Raw genomic sequence first — 19,607 nt, 5'->3', positions numbered from 1 at the left:
AACAGCAGCTTCGACTGACTGACTGGCGATTGGAGGAAGCGATTAAGATGAGGCCACTCGAAAATTGAAAACTTTTCTTCTCTCTATAAAGGGTATTTGGGGGCAGAGGTAGTTGCGGCATGCTCGACTCGAGGGAGTGCTTGCTACAAAGAGTTCTAGACTATTTATTCTTTATTTTATTTATTATTGGCTTTTATTAGAATTTCTTCTGTATAAAAGATATATAATAGATATAATAGATCCCTTCTTCTAATATCTTTTTTAAGGGGTAGTTGGGGGCATGCTAGACAAGAGGGAGTGGATGTTAGGTGTTAGTAGGACTAGTTCTTCTTGAGAATCTCTTTGGTATTATATATATATTATATATCTCTTCTTCTAATATCACTAAAAAAATACCAAATGATACCAAAGAACTATAATTAATAACTCTTTCTTCCCATCTACTGTGTTAATTACTCCAAAAATAGTATTTTTTAAAACTAAAACCTTCCTTTAAAGTTATTTTAAAGTAAAGTTAGTAGTAATTGGTGTAAATCTAGTTAAAGTAATTAAAGTTACTTAGTTCTATTTATTCCCAGAGCTTCAGGGAGTTTAAACTTCCTACTCTAAAGTACTGGGTATCCTTTAGTCTATCATCTGTTTAACCAACTCCCTCACAAATCGAAAGTCAAGCATCAAATCAACTGCCCTCTGCCCTCTTCCCTTCCTTTTCCTTTTTTTTTTTGTAAAATATTTAAATAAAATCCCGTGGGCAGAAAAATTGAAAGCCAATAGCTTCAATTTGATAGACTGAAAGATTGTTCTGTCTCTGAATATTTATTTGCTCGTTTAGGCACTTTTTTGGGAGAGAAATACAAGAAATAAATCATAATTTGTCTATTTTTTGGACAATTATTAGGAGATTTAAGTTGAAAACAAACAAGCCACACGGCGTATACTTGATATTTGAAGGAGAAACTCAAAAAAAGAGATTTATTATTGAATTTAATACATTTTTAGACAAAAAAAAGGCATTTATTAAAATAGGAGAATAGAATCAATTATAGAATCGCCCCTATTTCATATTTCTCAATCTCCTCTGTCCTCTGTCCCCGAGACTCTTCTGGCCTTGTGGCTTATAAAAAATAAAAAATAAACTACATATAGACTGAGAAAAAAGCATGAATTTCGGAATAGAATCGGAAATCTGAACGAAGCGAGCGCCCAAGTGCTGATACGGCGATAACCTTTGGGGTCATATCTCTCTCTTTGTCATTTTTCTTCTAATCTTTGCCTCAGAAATCTCAGCATAGTTAGTATATAGTTAGTATACAGCCTAGTATATAGCCTAGTACATAGCTTTGTGCTCTCTAGCTATTCTCAAGCAATCTTCACGTAATCCAATTGCACTTCTTCTTCCAGAAGCTCTCCAAGCAATTGTTTTTTTTTTCTTTTTTTGATTATTTAATTTGCCAGACTTTTGCTTTGATTTAGTTTCAGTTTTCAGTTTACAGTTTTCGGTTTTCGGTTCGGAAATCCTTGTTTCCTTGGCCCCTGGGCTCCACCAGACCACAAGATGTGTCCTTAGCCCTTTTTTTTTTTTTTTTTTTTCTGCCACTGCCTCTGCCTCTGCAGTTGCAGCTTCGGCTTCTTTGTCCTTTTCTTTCGGCGCCTTTTTGTCTTTGTTTTGTGGGGCGCTCCCCTCTTCTGGCATTTGTGTCCTGCCTTGCTTATGATTTAGTCCTGCCGCAGTTCGGGGACCTTGAAAATATTGCAGCGCATTGTTACCAAAATGTTGTTTTTGGCCCAGAGACCACCGCAAGCCAAGAACAAAAGGAGGTCGGGGGTTAGGGTAGCACTAGAGGGACTACCACTCCTCTGACTAAGCCAAGTTTATATTTTACGAATTATATTATTATTATTATTATTATTATTTTATTATTATTATTATTTTATTATTATTATTATTTTATTATTATTATTATTTTATTATTATTATTATTTTATTATTTATATTTATTTACTATTTCATTTATTTTCATTTCTAAAATGTCTAATTTTCTTACTTTTCTGTAAGTTATAACTTATTGCTTTAATTTCTATTTAGTTTTTGTGTTTATACAAAACTCTTTTTTATAATTTAGTAATTTAATTTTAGAATGTTTTAACCTTCAAATGGCCTTTAAATTTCTGCCATTCTCCTTCCAAATTCCTCTAAAAATAATTGTTTTTAATTAAATTGCTAATTACTTTGCAAGTTTTTAGAGTTTAAGGCTTAATAGACTCTTTTTAATTAAAAACTAGAAAAGATTTCGACTTTTTTAATATTTTTTTAAATTTAATTTTGAAGAAAAGACATCCAGAAGTCGACTCTGAGCCCTCTACTGCCTCAGATTTTGCGAGCAGAACGTGCAACATGGCCGGCAACATTTCCACCTCAGCTGGTCCCCCTACCCCTCCCCCTTCGCTTGACCCATCCCCCTGATCACCACTATTTTAGCCTTTGTCTCTGTGCATTTGGCTTGACAGTCGCAGCAACCAAAAGTGCGCTTTGAGGCTTTGTTTCTGGCCCTCTTCCTCTCTTTTCTCCCTATTTTGGCTTTAGTTTTCATGTTTTTTTGTTTTCTGATTCTTCTCCTCCCCACACTTTCCACACTTTCCCCTCTTCCAAGACGCTTTTCAGGCATTTTTATGCAGGTTTCTTGCAGTTTTTTTTGCAATTTCTTGCATTATTAAAATATGTTTACCATCCAAGAGAAGAAAAAAATAAAAATAACTTTCAATCGCTGCTAATTGTTTAAATCAACAAACTTTCAGCCACCACCTCCTCGCCCCCTTACTACCATGCTGGGATAATCGAATATAACTTAGCTTCGTTGTTTTGCGAAAATTATTTCGCATTTGTTTCGCAAAAGTTTCCGGCTAGTTTTTGTCTGACTTTGGCTCCAAAACTTTTGCCAAAACTCGTTTCTGCATAAATAGCAAAATAATTCTGGCCGGCATGCCGGCATTTAATTGATTTTGATCGATAGCCCTGATGGACTAATTGAAATCGGTTCTGGTATCGCTTTCTGGCTTCTGCCGACTTTGATGAATGGCTGCCGTGCGTGAGCTTCTTCCTTATAGTTTGTCTTTTCAAAAATGAATAAAAATTGGGGGGACAAGACTGCTTTTCTTCATTAGTTGCTCAAGAAAGGGCTTCAAAGCTTCATAAAATCAAAGATTTCTTTCTTTAAAATCTAAAAAAATATAAAAAAAATGAAGAAAACAAAGGGAGAGTCTTTAAAAGATCATAAATATTTCAAAAGCTACTGAAAATTGTTATTTTTTAAGGTCTGATCCTAGAAAAAAAAGCAACAAACTTATTAAAAGGCAAATAGAAGTTTAGATGTGATTATTTTAAACCAAAAATCACGAAAAATATAAACAATATTTTAACCTTTAAACTTTAAACCTTTCTTGAAAACTTCTAATCTGGAAAACCAGCCGAAAACCCCCAAAAACTCCCCCCCTAATCCTACTAATGTTAATTTAAAGCACTTCCTCCCTGCCTCCCTGCCTCCCTGCCGTCCTTCTGATTGATTTGTCGGCAACCACAAAGAGAGACCCCCTCGCTCCCCTTAGACCGCCCCGCCAAGAAATGCAACGGAACAAAAGTCGCAGTAAATTAATAAGCTCAGAAATAAGTAACAGAAAAGTAACAAAAAAAAAACAAAAAATATGTAGAAATACTAGAAAAAAGAAAGCAGAAAAGTTCTCCCCTCCCCCCTCTCTCTCTTATGACTAAATAGTAACACATACTGACCTGACCTACTCTCCGGTTACAAGTAGCGGACACGGGAACGGGATCGACGAGAGCGGTAACGGGACGTATACGTTATATGGTGTAACGGGACCGTTTCACAGCGGTGGCAGTTGCAAAAAAAAAAATAAATAAATAATAAAAAAAATCATAAAGAATAAAACAAAAAAAAAAAATGAAATATATAGAAAATTTTGTTATAGAAAAATTGTACTCCATGAGAGAGGGGGAGGGGAATGGGGTGGCATAGGCTTATAAATACAAGTGTTTGTGCCATACACTGACAGAAATTTTAAGTGATTTTAATGATTTTGTGTGGCAGGGAATTCGGGATTAGAAATTATGATTTTAAGAGATTTTTATTTTTTTAGCTATAAGTCTCTCTTGATCGAGAAATTAAAAATATTTGAATTATTTCCAGTGTAAATCGGAGATTGGGCTTTGGAGCCTTCGCTGTTTGAAGTCGCTGCTGCTGCTGCTGGTGGAGCTGGTGGTGGCCCCTGCCAGCTGGAGAAGAGGGTCCTTCATGCTGGGGGCCCCGGAACACGCGATAGCAAGGACCAGGGGGGGCAAGGGGTGGGAGATGGAGAGGGAGAGGGAGATGCGAAAAAGGGGCTCTAACGATGGTGGGCATGGCTCTGACTTTATTCTGACGGACTGTTGCGTGTTTTGGAGCCAACAACTGCGACGTACTGGCTTGCCATTGTTGTTGTTGTTGTGTTTTTTTTTTATTGTTATTGTTGTTGTTGTTGTTGTTGTTGTTGGTATTAGTGTTGTTGCTGTGGCTTCTATATACTTTCTATTGTATTATATTTTATATTCTTTGACAAAAGCCCCAAGCCACTTAGACTAACTGCTTCAACTTTCAGGCCCTAGCTCTCTTGTTCTTGTTGCTGCTGTTGTTGTTGTTGTTGTTGTTGTTGTTGTTGTTGCTGTTCTTGTTTATTATTGTTATTTAATGTTTATAGTTCGCCGAACAAGACGCGACATGCAAGGCAATGCAAAAAAAAAAAAAAAAAAAAAAAAAAGAAGAAAAAAAAACTAGTCTTGGGGTGGAATGGAGACCTCTTAGCGGGAATCCCCTTCACTTTCGGAGGCGTAAGAAAAGGCATTATTAGCCATGTATGTATATATTAGATGACTCGGCCTAAAAAAAAAATAACATATACTTGAACAACAACAAGAAAAACAAAAACAAACTTGAAACAAAACAAAAAAAACGCCGCAAAGGAAATTTCCCAACAAAGTAGAACACTTAACTTTGATCATTTCTTTTAAATTGGCTTTTGTAGTTAAATAATAATTACTAGACGACAGTTATTAATTATTTAAATTATTTTAAAAATTTATTATTTATTTTAAAATATTTTGAAAAATTAACTTTTTAAAAAAAATTTCATTTCAAGTTCTTCTAGGTTTAAGTTCTGTAGGTTTGAAGTTCGGAATTGTCTTTAAAAATGTTTAAAGTTTATAATTTTTGTTTTTAATTTTTAATTTTCACCTTTTGTTTTTAAATTTAATTTTAGGTTTAGTTAGAAAAAAAACTTGTTCAGTTTCTTAACATTTTTTAACTTAATGCTTTTTTCTTTTTAATAAATCACAATAAACTCTTAAAAAAAAGTACATCAATTAAATTACAAGTCTATTGACTTTCAAAATTAAATCCAAACTTTAGTGAATAATTTATACAACATTTTTTTTAAGCCTTTTTTTTAAGCCTTTTTTTTAAGTTTTCTTTATATTTTAACATATTTTTTACATTTTTTTAAACATATTTTACATATTTTTTAACATTTTTAACATACATAAGAGTTAAAAAAGTCTTCAATAAGCAACAAAATAAATGTTAAAATTGTTGTTAATTGAAGACTTTTTTTTTTTTAAAACCTATTTTTTTTCTTATTTTACAACCTTCTTTACTCATTTTTACTTTTTAGTTTATATTATTAAAATCACAGACTTAAAACACCTTTTTATTTGGTCAATTTTATTTGAAAATTTGTAATTTAAACTTTAGATTTAAAAAACTTTTCTCACTAAGTTCTGCGTCAAAGGCCGACCAGAATAACTCTCAATTGAAATCAATCAATGGAATCAGCAATTTATATAAAAATAAACGGTAATTGCCACAGAAATTGCTAATTAGCTTTGCTAAAAAAAAAAAAAACAGGTAGAAAGAAAAAGAGAAAAGGCAAAAAAAAATGCCGGAGATGACGAGATCATTCACGATCAATGTCGGCGATCTGACACACTTGGAATAATAAATAAAAAAAAATAAAAAAAATAAATGGGAAACTTTGAATATGCAAAGTAACAGTTAATTGGCACAACACCTACAACAACCATAACAACAACAACAATTACAACTAATAGTAGTCGCTTTTGAAATCACTTTGTTTTTTTTTATTCGCACACTTTTGAGGTTTTCGCTGGAAGATGATTTAATGCCACACAAAAACAAAATAATCAAAAAAAAGAAATAGCACAAACACAATTAAGAATTTCAATAACTTGTGAGAAAAAATCCCAAATCATTAGCACTTTTATTTCCTTTTTTTTTTTTAGTTTTTGTTCCTCTGTTTTTAAGGTTTTTTTAGGGTTTTTTTTTTTATGGTTTGTTTCTTAAATCGTTTACGAATGTTTTGTTTTTGGATTCGAAACGCGTTTTTTTATGTGAAATCACCGGTTGTACGTACGTTTGAAATTTTTCGTCAATCTGATCCGACTGAGAGAAGTGAATGGGGCTCCGGAGTAATGGGGAATATGTAAGACCGTCGTGGGCCAACTGACACCGTCGACTGATGGCTACTGCGGCGGGCGCCAAAAGCCAAAACCGGTCTCGGCTCCCCACTGGCCTTCGTCTCAGTTCGTCGCGCCATTCGGTTTTCGGTTGCTTCGGCTTTTTGTCGCTTCGGCTATCCAGCCACCCAGCCCCCACTGCTCTCCCAGCTACCCCAGCTCCACCAGCCCACCGCCATCTTCGCTCGGGCTCTCCCAATCGCTCTCTCCCAATGCTTTTCAATGCCAAGCCAAAGCAGCTGTTCCAGCGAGCTATTTGTTGTTTTCATTTTTTTTTTCAGCTGTGGGGGGTGTAGAGGGGAGGGAGGGCTAGCTGGTGTCCGTGTGTGTTTGTTTTCTAGGCGGCAAGTGCAACGCAAATACCGTACTTTTTTTTCCCCAAGTCCGGGTGGCATAGGTTAGTTTTCCAATTTTCTAAATTATTATTTTTCAAAAGCTTTAATTTTAAAAATTTTTCCATTTCCGCTAGGATCTATAGAGAGAGAGGACATGATCAATCATGTGCTCTAATTTCTCTCAATGATAGAGAGTGCAGAGTACAGAGAGTAGAGAGTGCATGTAACGGGACTCCTTGGTTTTCTTTCTCTTCTCTTTCTTCGATCTTTAATCTTTTCTTTTGTGATTTTTTATGAAAAAGTGCCTTTAAAGTATTTTAAACATTTTTAATCATTTTTTAATAAATAAATTTAATAAATTAATAAAATATCAGCAAAATAATTGAAGTAATTGGCTGGGATTGAGAAAATATTTTTTTATAGCCTACTTAAGGGGGACTTTCTCAAGAAATCTTAAACTTTGCTTTAAAAACGTAAAAATAAAAATTGTTTTGCATTTAAAAATGTAATAATTTTATGAGTAAAAACAAAACCATTTTCAACGTTTATCTTTTTAACAATTTTTTAAAATTAATTTTAATGCATAAAATAGTATTATTATCACCAAACTCCTTACAAAACTAATATGCCTCCCCAATACCCTGCACTTGAGGGCATTTAATCACGCCTTGCCGAAAGGCAGTGAGGAGAAGTGGGGGAGGGGGCAAACTCGCTAAAGAAAAAGAAAGTTAGCAGCGCAATGATTTTAATTGGGAATCGTTTATGGGACAATGATTTTTCTAATCGGAATGACTTATACCGCCATTAGCAGTGCAATTACAAATTAGTCTTATTGCTTCTAAAAAAATAAAATAAAAATAACTATAGGGTATGTGTAGTTCGCTGTGTGTGTTGTTTTTGTAGATAGTCTTTCAGCTTCTGGCTATTTGTTGTTGTTTTGCTGAATGATGATGCTCTCTATTATTGTTGTTGTTGTCATAAGCAACACAAACAACACACACAACAAATTTTTCAAGTTCAACATGTCGCCGCTGGTTTTAATTTTAATCACACACACACACAGAACATGAGCAATGTTGATTTTGTTGTTATTGTTAGTGGTGTGTTGTCTTGTGTTGTGTTTTGTGGCTTTTTGTGTTACATTTTAATGTTATGCGGCCTTTGTTTGTTTGTTTGTTATTGCTGTTGTTGTTGTTGTTGTTTATGCACACTAAACACACTCACATAATATTATACACTTAGGGTGGCCCCAAGTTTAACGGGGCGTATGAGTGATATTTACTATTTTTTTTTTGTTTCAAATAATTATTTATTTAATTATAACTGTAATGCTGCAAAGCAAGAAGCAAAAAACGGTAAATTTCTACTTGGAAGTAGAGAGAGAGAGAGCCTCCATGATCAGATTCTCTCAATGCTCTCTCACTGCTCTCTCATTGCTCCACATGCTCCAACTTCGCCTAACTGTAATTTGCGTACTCATCTTCCTAGCTAATTTAACCCTTAGGTAACCTTTTTGTTTTTTATTATTATTAAAATTATTTATTATTAAAATTATGTAAAAAAAATAAATATTTTTTTTGTCCACCCTAAAGTACGTATACTTTATGGGACATTTGGCTGACTTTCTTTATTTAGACTTTTGGGCCGTAATGTCCTCTATGAGATATTATGTAGAGAGCAACTAACACACACACACACACACACATAGACAAAGTCAGCTCACATATCAAAAGATAACTGTAATGTCGTAATGTAGTCCATTTGCGACAAATATGCGCACCCAAAAAATGCTTCTCGGACAATGGTTGGAATTGTTCGCATATTCATGACCGAATTACCCACATTTGGTTTTTTTCGGGGGGTGGCAAGAGGGGGGGGCTAAAGGGGTAGGTAGGTAGAGAGAGGAGGAAGACGCCAAAGGAGGAGGCAGGACGGAGGCTGGCGGCTGGAGGAATGACTGGACACAGCAGAACAAACAAAACCATTGGCAAGGCACGCAAATCTCGGCTATGACCAAAATATTTGCCAAAGTTCATCGAGTCCTAAAAAAAACGAGAAAAAATGGGGAGAACACTGACAAAAAAAACTACGGTGAACTTTATTTCAATTTCAAAAAATATTAGTTAAAAAAAAATTTAAAAAAAAAAATAATTTAAAAAAAGAAATAATTAAAAACTAAATTTAATAAAAATACATTTTTTTCCGTGTAAGGATGAGTAAAAAAAAATCCCTGCCAAGAAATCAAAGTGAGTGAGTGCGAAAGAGAGGGGTTTTCGCAAGGGGGGCTGGCCAGGGGACAGCCGGATGCCAGTCGGATATATTAGCCAAGACAGGACAGGACAGGACAGGACAAGGACAGAATCATCGTTTCATGTCGCTGCCTGCGTCAATGACAAGAAATTTGCTCTAAGCTCCCCTCTCCTCCCCTCCTTGCCGTCCTTTCCTTCCAGCCATCCATCCACTCTTCCAGCCTCCAGCTAGAAAAAAAAGAGCCTCCCAAAAAATAAAAGGGGGAGAGAGAGAGGGCAAAGAAAAAAACGCAACCATAAAACCCCACCCCCCTCCCCTAGGCAGCCAACCAACCTTTTCACGATGGGCAACTAATATTTGCCAAGCGTAAAGTAATAAAATATTTCTTCGGTCAATAAATGCAATTGAATGTGAAGCGCAGGGCCCAAGGAAACGATTGAAAAATGGAAACGGATGGGGAGCAGAAACAAATTAAAAAAAAAACAAGCAAGCGGGCAGCGAAAGAAATTAAAACGAATTTTAAATGTACTATAAAAAATTCAATTAACTCAAAAATTTAATCAACTACAAAGAAAAATCACACATTCCATAAAATTAAAAAAAAAAACAAGATGCAATAAAGAAACTTACCGTTATTTTCACTTTCCAATTTCAAATTTTATTCAATTTTCTATTTCAATCGGTCTCTAACAAATTTTCACCAAAAACTAAAAAAAAACGAAAAAAATATATTCCATTTGTATTTATTTTAACTAATCACTTTATTTTAAACACTTTTTCAAAACACTTTTTTTAACACTTTTTTTAAAATACTGTTTTTTAAAACATTAAAAAAAAATATCACTTTTTTTTAACACTTTTTTTAACACTATTTAAAAAAAATTTGAGTCCGCGGTACAATTTTTTTTCACAACACTTTTTCCGCCGCGATTTAAAAAAAATTCGAGTTCGCGGAACTTAAGCTAACTTAAACCACCACCGTCAACCGCCGCAGCGGGAATGAGTTCGAAGACAAAATGACGGATAGTTATAAGCTCGCGGGAAGATGGCTGGAAAAATGGCAGCCATTTTGATCGTGCGGGAGAGAGAGTGCAATAAGGAGCACGATGCTGGTGATGGAAGTTAAAAACTCTCTAACTCGTGCATGAGGAAAAGTTCGCAGCTCACGGGAAAGGTGAGAGTAATTCCGATCGAGCGGGAGAGAGAGTTCAATGAAGAGCAGGATGGTGGCCGAGGTGGAAGTTCTTGCCGGAGAAGGTTTAATTCTTGACTTTTTAAATATTTCTTTAACACTTTTTTTAAGCATCATTTTTTAAATCACTTTTTTGTTACATATTTGTAAAAACATTGTTTTTTGAACTATAAAAATACAAAAACACTTCTTAAGCCACTTATTTTTTAACATTTAAAACAAAATTCCTTTCCAAAATTTGTTTTAAAACTTTTTTTTTAAACAAAGTTTTTTTAAAAACACTTTTTTCACAACACTTTTTCCACCACGATTTTTTCACGATTTAAAAAAAAAAAGTTAGAGTCCGCGCTAAACATTTTTTTCACAACACTTTTTCCGCCGCGATTTAAAAAAAAATTCGAGTTCGCGGAACTTAAGCTAACTTAAACCACCACCGTCAACCGCCGCAGCGGGAATGAGTTCGAAGACAAAATGACGGATAGTTATAAGCTCGCGGGAAGATGGCTGGAAAAGTGGCAGCCATTTTGATCGTGCGGGAGAGAGAGTGCAATAAGGAGCACGATGCTGGCCATGGTGGAAGTTCTTAAGAACTCTCTGAGTCACGCATGAGGAAAAGTTCTCACCTCACGGGAAAGTTGAGAATAATTTCGATCGAGTGGGAGAGTGAGTTCAATGAAGAGCAGGATGGTGGCCGAGGTGTAAGTTTTTGCCGGAGAAGGTTTAATTCTTGACTTTTTAAAACATTTTTAAACACTTTTTCTAAGCTTAATTTTTTAAATCACTCTTTTTAAACCATTTTTTTGTCCAAACATTTTTTTAAGTTTATTTTTTAAAACATTTTTTTTTCAAACTTAAAAAAAAATAACTTTTTGTAGCCACTTTTTTTAAACACTTGTTTATACCACTTTTTTTATAAAACACTTTTTTTAATTTGGTTCACCGCGGTTCATACGATTAAAAAAAATTCGAGTTCGCGGAACTTAAGCTAACTTAAACCACCACCGTCAACCGCCGCAGCGGGAATGAGTTCGAAGACAAAATGACGGATAGTTTTAAGCTCGCGGGAAGATGGCTGGAAAAGTGGCAGCCATTTTGATCGTGCGGGAGAGAGAGTGCAAAAAGTAGCAGGTTGGTAGCCATGGTGGAAGTTCTTTAGGGCTTTCCAGAGAATGTTTAACTCTCACATGGGGAAAAGTTCTCAGCCCACGGGAAAGGTGGGAGTAATTCCGATCGAGCGGGAAGAGAGAGTGCACGTGAGAGCCAAGGTGGAAGTTCTAAAGGACTTTCCAGAGAATGTTTAACTCTCACATGAGGAAAAGTTCTCAGCCCACGGGAAAGGTGGGAGTAATTCCGATCGAGCGGGAAGAGAGAGTGCACGTGAGAGCCAAGGTGGAAGTTCTAAAGGACTTTCCAGAGAATGTTTAACTCTCCCATGAGGAAAAGTTCTCAGCCCACGGGAAAGGTGGGAGTAATTCCGATCGAGCGGGAAGAGAGAGTGCACTTGAGAGCCAAGGTGGAAGTTCATAGGGACTTTCCAGAGAATGTTTAATTCTTGGCGGAGGAAAAGTTCTCAGCTCTCGGGAAAGGTGCTAATTCCAGGTGCTAAGAGTAGATAGAAAGCATTTTTAAACTGCAATTTAAATTATTTTAGCCGATCTTTTATAAATTCTATATGAAAAATGTAGTACTTAGTTGATAAAACTTGAACTATTTCTGGCCAATACCCTACAATTTCTCCTCCCTGTGAATTTCCCCCAAGCTCTCTCTTTTTTTGGCAGTTTTTTTACACTCTGGTGCCATTTTAAGGCCCACTCGGCTCTCCTTCTCTCCTACTATTTCCATTCAGAGGCAGAGAGGCAGGGAGGCAGGGGGCAGGGACATTCGTAAAAGCTTTTATTGTCATTTGTTTGCTTTAGAATGCAATAAAAATGTTATGCCAAAGGATAAATAAATACGCCTGCATGTTGCCAAAAATCAACATGCGACTGACACGATATATCTATATCTTCTATATAGATGTCGCTACATACGTAAGTGTGTGTGTGTGTGTGTGAAAAGGAGGGCACATAACGGCAGGATGACCATCTCGAAGGGGCACTCGAGAGCGGATATGACAACAAAGCGATAAAAGGAAAGGCCAAAGAGTGTGAGAACAAAAATAAAGAGAGGAGAGTTGTATTATTGGAAATTGGTCTGGAAAATGAAAAGAAAAAAGGATTTAAAAAGAGGATATATTTTTTAACTGTATCTTAACTGTATTACTGTATCTTCTGTTTTGTATCTGTTTTAACCGTATCTTAAGTTAACTGTATTTTTTAATTGTTTTAATTTCATAAAATTTAATTTTTTTTTAAATATTTTTTATCACTTTTAAGCACTTAAAAAAAAAAACTTAATTTTCTTATTAAATTAAAATAGTCTTAGTAACCTGTTGCCAAAAATCAGACCTACAGTTGGAAGTAAATCAGAAAGTTAAAGAAATAGAAAGTTATTAAGGAAAAACTTCCATAAAAAATAGATAAAAAATAGTGCCATTAGAAGACATATTTTATTCTTATTACTATATTACTTTCTTTAGATTTAAAAAATAAAAAATAAATAAAATACAAAATGACCGTTCGCGATTATATTCGAAAGTTCTTGTTGATGAACTGGAAGAACCACAAGATACAGATATCGAATCCATTGGAACTGACGATCCTGACCTTCTCCGCCCCCCTCTTCACCATGATGGCAGTGATACTGCGATGTGTGATCCCAGTGGACCAGAGATCGGACAAGGTGTACGAACCGATCGACTTGGATCGATCCTGGCTGGAGATGATCGAGGCGATGGAGCGATCCCAGAAATCGGCCAAGGATCATAACTACGGAAGTAATACGTTCTGCCCGGAACTGATCATTGGATGGGCGCCCGAGTCCTACAACATATTCGAGGAGCTAATGATGATAGCGGCCCGATCCCTGACCTCCATGAAGATCTCCAAGTATGCCGTTTGCGAGGACCTGGAGGAGGCCATCCGTACGGATCACATATTCGCGGGAATTTGTTTCGACAACTCCCACTTCGAGGTGGACTATGTGTTTGAGGATGGGGTCCTGGCCAGTGACATGTCCATCAAGCCGGTCCTCAACTACACGATCATCCTGCCCAGCGAGCTGCGCCGGTCGGAGGGCGTCTTTGCGGTGGCCAACTGGATGACTCTCTACAAGGACGATCCAAGGGATTACACCTTAAACCGGCTGAATCAGCCGTATACGGGTGGCTATGTTGGCTACGTCCGGGAGGGATTCATTCGAATGCAGAAGACAGTCACGGAGTCCTTTCTTCAAGTCATTAGCCGGAAGCCTCTACCGAAGGTGGTACTAAGACGGTTTCCGGTTCTTGGGCGGAAGGAGGACTCATTGATGATATTTCTGGAGTACGGAATGGCATTGCTGATTATAATGGGCTATCTGTTTCCATCACAGTTGCTGGCTTGGGTGAGATTTTTTACAGATTTTTTTTAGAGATTTTTTGGATATTTTTTAGAGATTTTTCGGCACAACTTTTCATGCCTTTCTCGCCAGAACCGATTAGGAATTATAGCAGCGCTTTTACGCTTTCTCCCTTACAATTCCCAACTGGTTCTAGCAGGGGAAGAGCTATAACTTTGGGCAATTATCCTTTTTTCCAGCAAATGGTTAGCGAAAAACAGTCGCAATTGCGTTTATTTCTCATCAATATGAACATTGGCAACATAATTCACTTTCTGTCGTGGTATTTCAAGGGAGTCCTTTACTTATTCATCAGTTCCTTGATCGTGACACTTCTCCTGAAGGTAAAAAAAGCCTAAAATCCAAAGGAAACAGACTAGAAACGAGAAGTATTTCAGGTCCACTGGAGTAACGATCATGCCGTGCTGACCCAGACCCCCTGGTACATCGTCCTCCTTGTCCTGATGACCTACAACCTGTCCAGCACTGGCATGGTCATGATGATATCATCCTTCTTCCGGGACACTGTCCATGCCGTTCGGGTGGTCACCATCGTCTGGGCGGTGTCCTACATGCCCTCCTTTGTCCTGTGGAACAATCCGGAAGTCAAGATCCTTACACTGCGCTATGCCTCCTTCCTCCTGCCCAATGTCGTGGCGATGATGGTGTTTGAGTGCATTGTGGAACGGGAAATGCTGTTCCAGAACACCTGGGACAACATCTCCTACGATCTGAACTACAACAATGGCCCCATATCGGTGCAGACCAGTACCTGGGTGTTCCTAACCCATGCGGTGATCTACTCCATCGTCGGGATGTATCTGGATATGTGGCGGGGCGTGGATCGGTCCACCCAGAAGCTGAAGAGACCGAATCGATCGAATAGTTTGGGGGAGGACGGATACCATGATCGGGGGGACAGTTTCAGCCACCAGGGCCAGGGCATTGGGGTGAACTCCACCAAGATCTACGAGGTGGAACCCTCCCATCGACGCTTCAAGATCAAAATCAAGAAGCTCTGCAAGCGATTCGCTCCCAACGACCGTCCGGCCCTCAATCTCTTCACCTGGAATGTCTACGAGAACGAGGTCACCGTCCTCATGGGCCACAATGGATGTGGCAAGTCGACACTGTTGAAGATTCTGGCCGGTCTGCAGGAGCCCAGTCGCGGCACTGTCATGGTCTCGAACTATAACATCCAAACGGAACGGAAGGCCGCCTCCATGGAACTGGGCATCGCCTTCAACAGCGACATGCTCCTCTCCAGCCTCACGGTGATGGACAATTTGAGGTTCATTTGCCGGGTGAAGGGCATGCACAGCTCCACGGAGGTGGACGAGCAGGTGGCCTTCTACATGTCCACCCTTCAACTGGACACAATCAAGAACAAACGCCTCCGAAACCTGACGCAACGCGACATGTGCCTCGTTACCATTTGTTGCGCCTTTGTGGGGCATAGTCCCATTATCCTCATCGATGATGTCCACTCCGACCTGGACAAGGGCTCCCAGGCCCTCGTCTGGGCTTTGATCAATGAGGAGAAGTCCCGCAGGACCATCATCCTGGTCTCCAACTCACCGGTATTGGCCGAAAACATAGCCGATCGCATGGCCATCATGTCGAATGGAGAGCTCAAGTGTACGGGGACTAAGCCGTTTCTGAAGAATATGTATGGACATGGCTATAGATTGGTGAGTCTTTACTCTACAGACTGAAGGACAAAGGAGTAGAGTCCATTAGAGGACAGACAGAGACATCTACAACAGGACAGAAGGACAACAATCTTCCTTTAGGACTTGAGACAACCTATAACTACACCTAGACCCTTGTTTTCATAAACCCTCCTATCCTCTAGACCTGTGTCAAAGGCAGAAACTGTAAGATTCGAGAACTCAACGCCCTAATGGCCCAGTACATGCCAAATCTTACCATTGAGACCAACATTGGCTACAAAATCACCTTCGTTCTGGAGAACAAGTACGAGGATCAGTTCCCCTACCTCATAGACGATCTGGAGGAGAATATGAAGAAGCTGGATGTGGTCAGTTTCCGGATAAGGGACACCTCAATGGAGGAGATCTTCCTGAGGTTCGGATGCGAGGAGAACGATCCAATGGGAGGCACCCAGTCGATGGATAATCCAAATACCCTGGTGGACGAGTACTATGCGACTTTGGACGAGGCCGACCAGAAGGGGAGGTTGAGTGGAGTGAAGTTGGGACTTCTACAGTGCAGGTACTATAGATCCTTGATCTTCCAGCTATAAGGATCGTAAATAGTAATCTTCCTTGGCAGAGCCATCTTCCTAAAGCGTTGGATTTTGGCCAAAAGACATTGGATCGTGAAGCTGTTCGAGTTCTTTGGCTTTCTGGTGGCCTTCCTGTGCACCTTCGCCGGGACCTTCATCTATGGGAAGAACTACGAACTGATCCCGCTGACCTACAACCTCAGCCAGCTGCCGACGATCGATGCCTTCGCCGAACTCTTCTCCAATGACAAGGACGCCACCGATATGCATGCCTATTACCGGGAACTGCTCTACTGGTACGATGCCAATGTCCTCAACCTGGCCAAGAGTGATGACGAGAAGTACGCCCTGCTGAACAACTCGGAACTGACCAGCAATGTCAACTACAAGTTCATGTTCGGGGCCACCTTCGATCGCGAAGTGGTGACCGCCTGGTTCAATAATATTCCACTTCATGCCGCTCCCTTTGCCCTCAATGTGGTCCATAATGCGGTGGCCAGGTAAGGGACTAGTTTTGGATAGTAATGGCTCTAAAAAGGACCTACTTTCAGGCACTTCTTCGACGAAGAAGCCACCATCGATGTCACCTTGAAGCCTTTGAAGTTCGCCACTAAAATAGATACCTTTCCGCCCGGCTCTCATGGCGTGGGCAGTGTCCTGGCCATTAATCTCTGCTTCCTGCTGGGCTTCATTTGGCCAGCACTCTCTATTTATCTGATCCGGGAGCGATGCAGTACTCTGAAGAAGCAACAGTTCCTGGCTGGCGCCAGATTCGTCACATACTGGAGCTACACTCTCCTCTACGACTTGCTCCTCATGGTGGTTCACACTTTGGTTCTGCTGGCCATGGTCGCAATTTACCTTCATCCTGTTCACAATTTGTCCTTCTACTGTAAGTCCAGTCAGTTTAATCGATAAGTTATCGATTTTGTGAAGCATTCTTTTGCTCTAAATCGATATTTTACTGTTAATTGTAACTTAGTTCTTCCATGTATGATAGGTTTTAGTATTTTATCGATGAGTTATCGATTTTTTTACACTTCCAACTGAAGAATAGTAACTAGATCTTGAAAATAAGCCATCTATCTCATATTTAATACATTTTTTTATTTTTTTAAGCCTAAAGAAAATATATTAGTGTTTCGCTCTCTTTAGTGTTTAGTGGCTTTAGGATACTTTATAATTACCTAAAATAACTTTAAAACCCATTAACTATAAAAAATCGATGATTTATCGATTTCTTTACACTTCCAACTGTTGAATTAAATTAAATTAAATCTTGAAAATAAGTATTTCACTTTAGTTTTTGCTGAAATAGACTTTAAAATTATTTAATAAATTGTAAAAACCTGTAAACTACAAAATATCGATAGTTATCGGTTTGGAAATGCCCAAAAGCCTCTAGATTTTATTGATAATATGTTTTATATCCTTAATAATATTTAATATGAATCATATTTTCAAATAGAAAAGTAAAATCTTAAAAAAAAAGTAAAATCTATTTCGATTTTTTCGATAAAAATTTCCCCCTAATCCCCTTTCCCTTCCCCTTTCAGTTTTCCTCATGCTGGTCTTCGTGATGGGCTGCCTGTGGCTGGTCTTCTCCACCTACTTGGTGGCCGAGATCTGCTCGAATCCCTGCCTGGGCTACATGAGTCTCTGCTGCATGGCCAGTGTGGGAGTGGTGTGCTACACCATAGTGTACTCCCATCACTCCATCAAGCCCTCCACTGTCCTGCAGTTCTTCGCCTTCTATGTGGTGGCCGAGATCATCTTCATACTCTTCCTAACCGTCGAGCATCAGATAATCTGCTCCGATAACTTTGTCAGATTCGCCTCCAAAGTGGTCTACAATTGCAACTCCGTTCCCAATTGTTGCAGTTAAGTTTTTATATTTTAATTAACTATTTTTTTGTTAGTACTATTTGTTATTTTTTTTGCTAATTTCAGAGGAAATAACCTTCACTGCCCCGGACACTCGACTGGCCAATTTGTTCATTGTTCTGACATGTCATTTGTTCGTGGCCGCCATCGCCATGTTGTTCGTCGAGTTCCATTCGATTATGGGCTTCGGGTTCTGTCGCGGCAGCTCCAAGAGATCCAATCACTTGCCAGGAGGTGAGGACATGTCCAACAGCTGGATGATCCGCAGCCATGTGTCCATGCCAACGGCGAACGCACCCGCCCAGACCGAACACCATCGGGTTAGCCGAATGCCCTCAAGATCCCGTCCAGAACATGCCGCCGTCCTCTTGGGCATCTGTGTCAAGAGGCGTAAGGTTGATATTCTCAAGAATTTGGATTTCTTTTTGGAGAAGTGAGTCCCGCTCCCTAAATAACACATATTACTAAGAAACTACTCCCATAATTCTACGCCAAAAAATTCTAGAAAAGAATGCGTTAATATATCAGGAACCAATAGCTCCGGCAAGACCACTCTCCTGAAAGTCCTAGTGGGTGAGACCAAGATGAGAAGTGGCCGGATCTGGATCTGTGGTCATTCGATGGAGAGATACCGCCTGAGGTGCTATCGCCTCATCGGTTACTGCCCGCAGTGGGACCGCCTGCCGGCGGAGTACACGCCCCGGGAACTGATGTTCCTGATGGCCCTCATCCAGGGCCATCGCAAGACCATGGCCCGGGAACTGTCAGAGTCCCTGCTGCGGATGCTGGCCCTCACCTCCTGCTGGAATCAGTCGGTGCGCCTCTGTACCTCCGGACAGACGCGTCGTCTGCTATTCGGAGTGGCTGTGATGGGATCGCCACAACTGGTCCTGATCGATGGGGTGCCGGCTGGTATAGATCCCACCGGGAAGAGGACCGTCTTCACAGTTACCTCGCTGATGCAGTCGCGGGGCTCCAGCTTCATCTACACACATCTGAATAACTTGGACGCGGAGAGGCTATGCCAGAGGATACCCGTCCTGATGTCGGGACAGCTGTGGATGGTCGGATCCTTCGACGAGGTCAGCCAGAACTACGAGGAGGGCTACCAGCTGGAGGTGCGATTCAAGCGAAAGGTCAACCCGAATGTCAGCATGTCCAGGACCACCTGGAACCGGATCAATCACTTCCCCATGTCGCCGCAGAAAAAGTTCAGCGCCTTTATGGAAATTAAATTCCCCGAGGCCGTTCTCAAGTAAGTTTCTTCTTTTATTTCCAAAATATACATAATATCCTGGCGTGCTATGTCCTTTAGGCGAGAGAAGGAGGACTCTATGGTTTTCCAAATGCCAATCGACTCAACCTCATTTTCGGAAATATTTTTGATCATTCGCAAGGACGCTTTTGAAATGAACATCGAGGACTACTTCATCACCCGAAATATGCGAATGGGTCTGGAAATTTACGTCTACGATCGAGATTTTGAGGAGCCCCATCCCTAAACGACTAGTTATTATGGAAAAACACAAATTTACAAACAATTTTTGGATACTTTTTTCACACTTTCGAAAAAATAATAAATTTCTACATAAGTTTCAACTGAAATTGAGATGTTTTCTGAAAGGAGGAGAGCTATATCAC

At 39.2% G+C, this 19,607-nt stretch overlaps 2 protein-coding genes and 1 long non-coding RNA gene across 6 annotated transcripts in view; 1 reads left to right on the top strand and 2 right to left on the bottom strand.

Annotated features, from left to right (window-relative positions):
- The window catches only part of LOC6504520 (glycine-rich protein DOT1), an 87,249-nt gene extending 80,638 nt beyond the window's left edge, over window positions 1-6,611 (bottom strand). Inside the window, exon 1 of one of the 4 annotated variants that reach the window (XM_032452378.2) lies at window positions 6,477-6,611. The gene's annotated coding sequence lies outside the window, so the exon portion shown is untranslated. The remainder of the gene's footprint in view (window positions 1-6,476) is intronic. The other 3 variants (XM_032452377.2, XM_032452374.2, XM_032452375.2) reach the window with 3 other exon arrangements.
- A 2,667-nt stretch (window positions 6,612-9,278) lies between these two features.
- On the bottom strand, window positions 9,279-10,512 carry LOC123257567. Its single transcript, XR_006507670.1, has 2 exons — window positions 10,145-10,512; window positions 9,279-9,872 (listed from the first exon to the last, which is right to left on the bottom strand). It is a non-coding gene; the product is annotated as an uncharacterized LOC123257567 (long non-coding RNA).
- A 2,284-nt stretch (window positions 10,513-12,796) lies between these two features.
- LOC6504394 (phospholipid-transporting ATPase ABCA3) lies at window positions 12,797-19,607 on the top strand. The gene is made up of 10 exons (XM_001967022.4): window positions 12,797-13,840; window positions 14,035-14,178; window positions 14,233-15,525; window positions 15,690-16,069; window positions 16,130-16,582; window positions 16,634-16,974; window positions 17,639-17,962; window positions 18,033-18,399; window positions 18,472-19,221; window positions 19,282-19,607. Exons 1-10 carry the CDS (start codon window positions 12,968-12,970, stop codon window positions 19,466-19,468), a joined length of 5,112 nt encoding a protein of 1,703 aa, XP_001967058.1. The 5' UTR covers window positions 12,797-12,967; the 3' UTR covers window positions 19,469-19,607.

Source organism: Drosophila ananassae, chromosome XR (genome assembly GCF_017639315.1).
Source record: "Drosophila ananassae strain 14024-0371.13 chromosome XR, ASM1763931v2, whole genome shotgun sequence".
Taxonomy (NCBI): Eukaryota; Metazoa; Arthropoda; class Insecta; order Diptera; family Drosophilidae; genus Drosophila; species Drosophila ananassae.
Note: the sequence above shows the minus strand (reverse complement) of the source record. Positions and strands in the feature narration are given on the sequence as shown.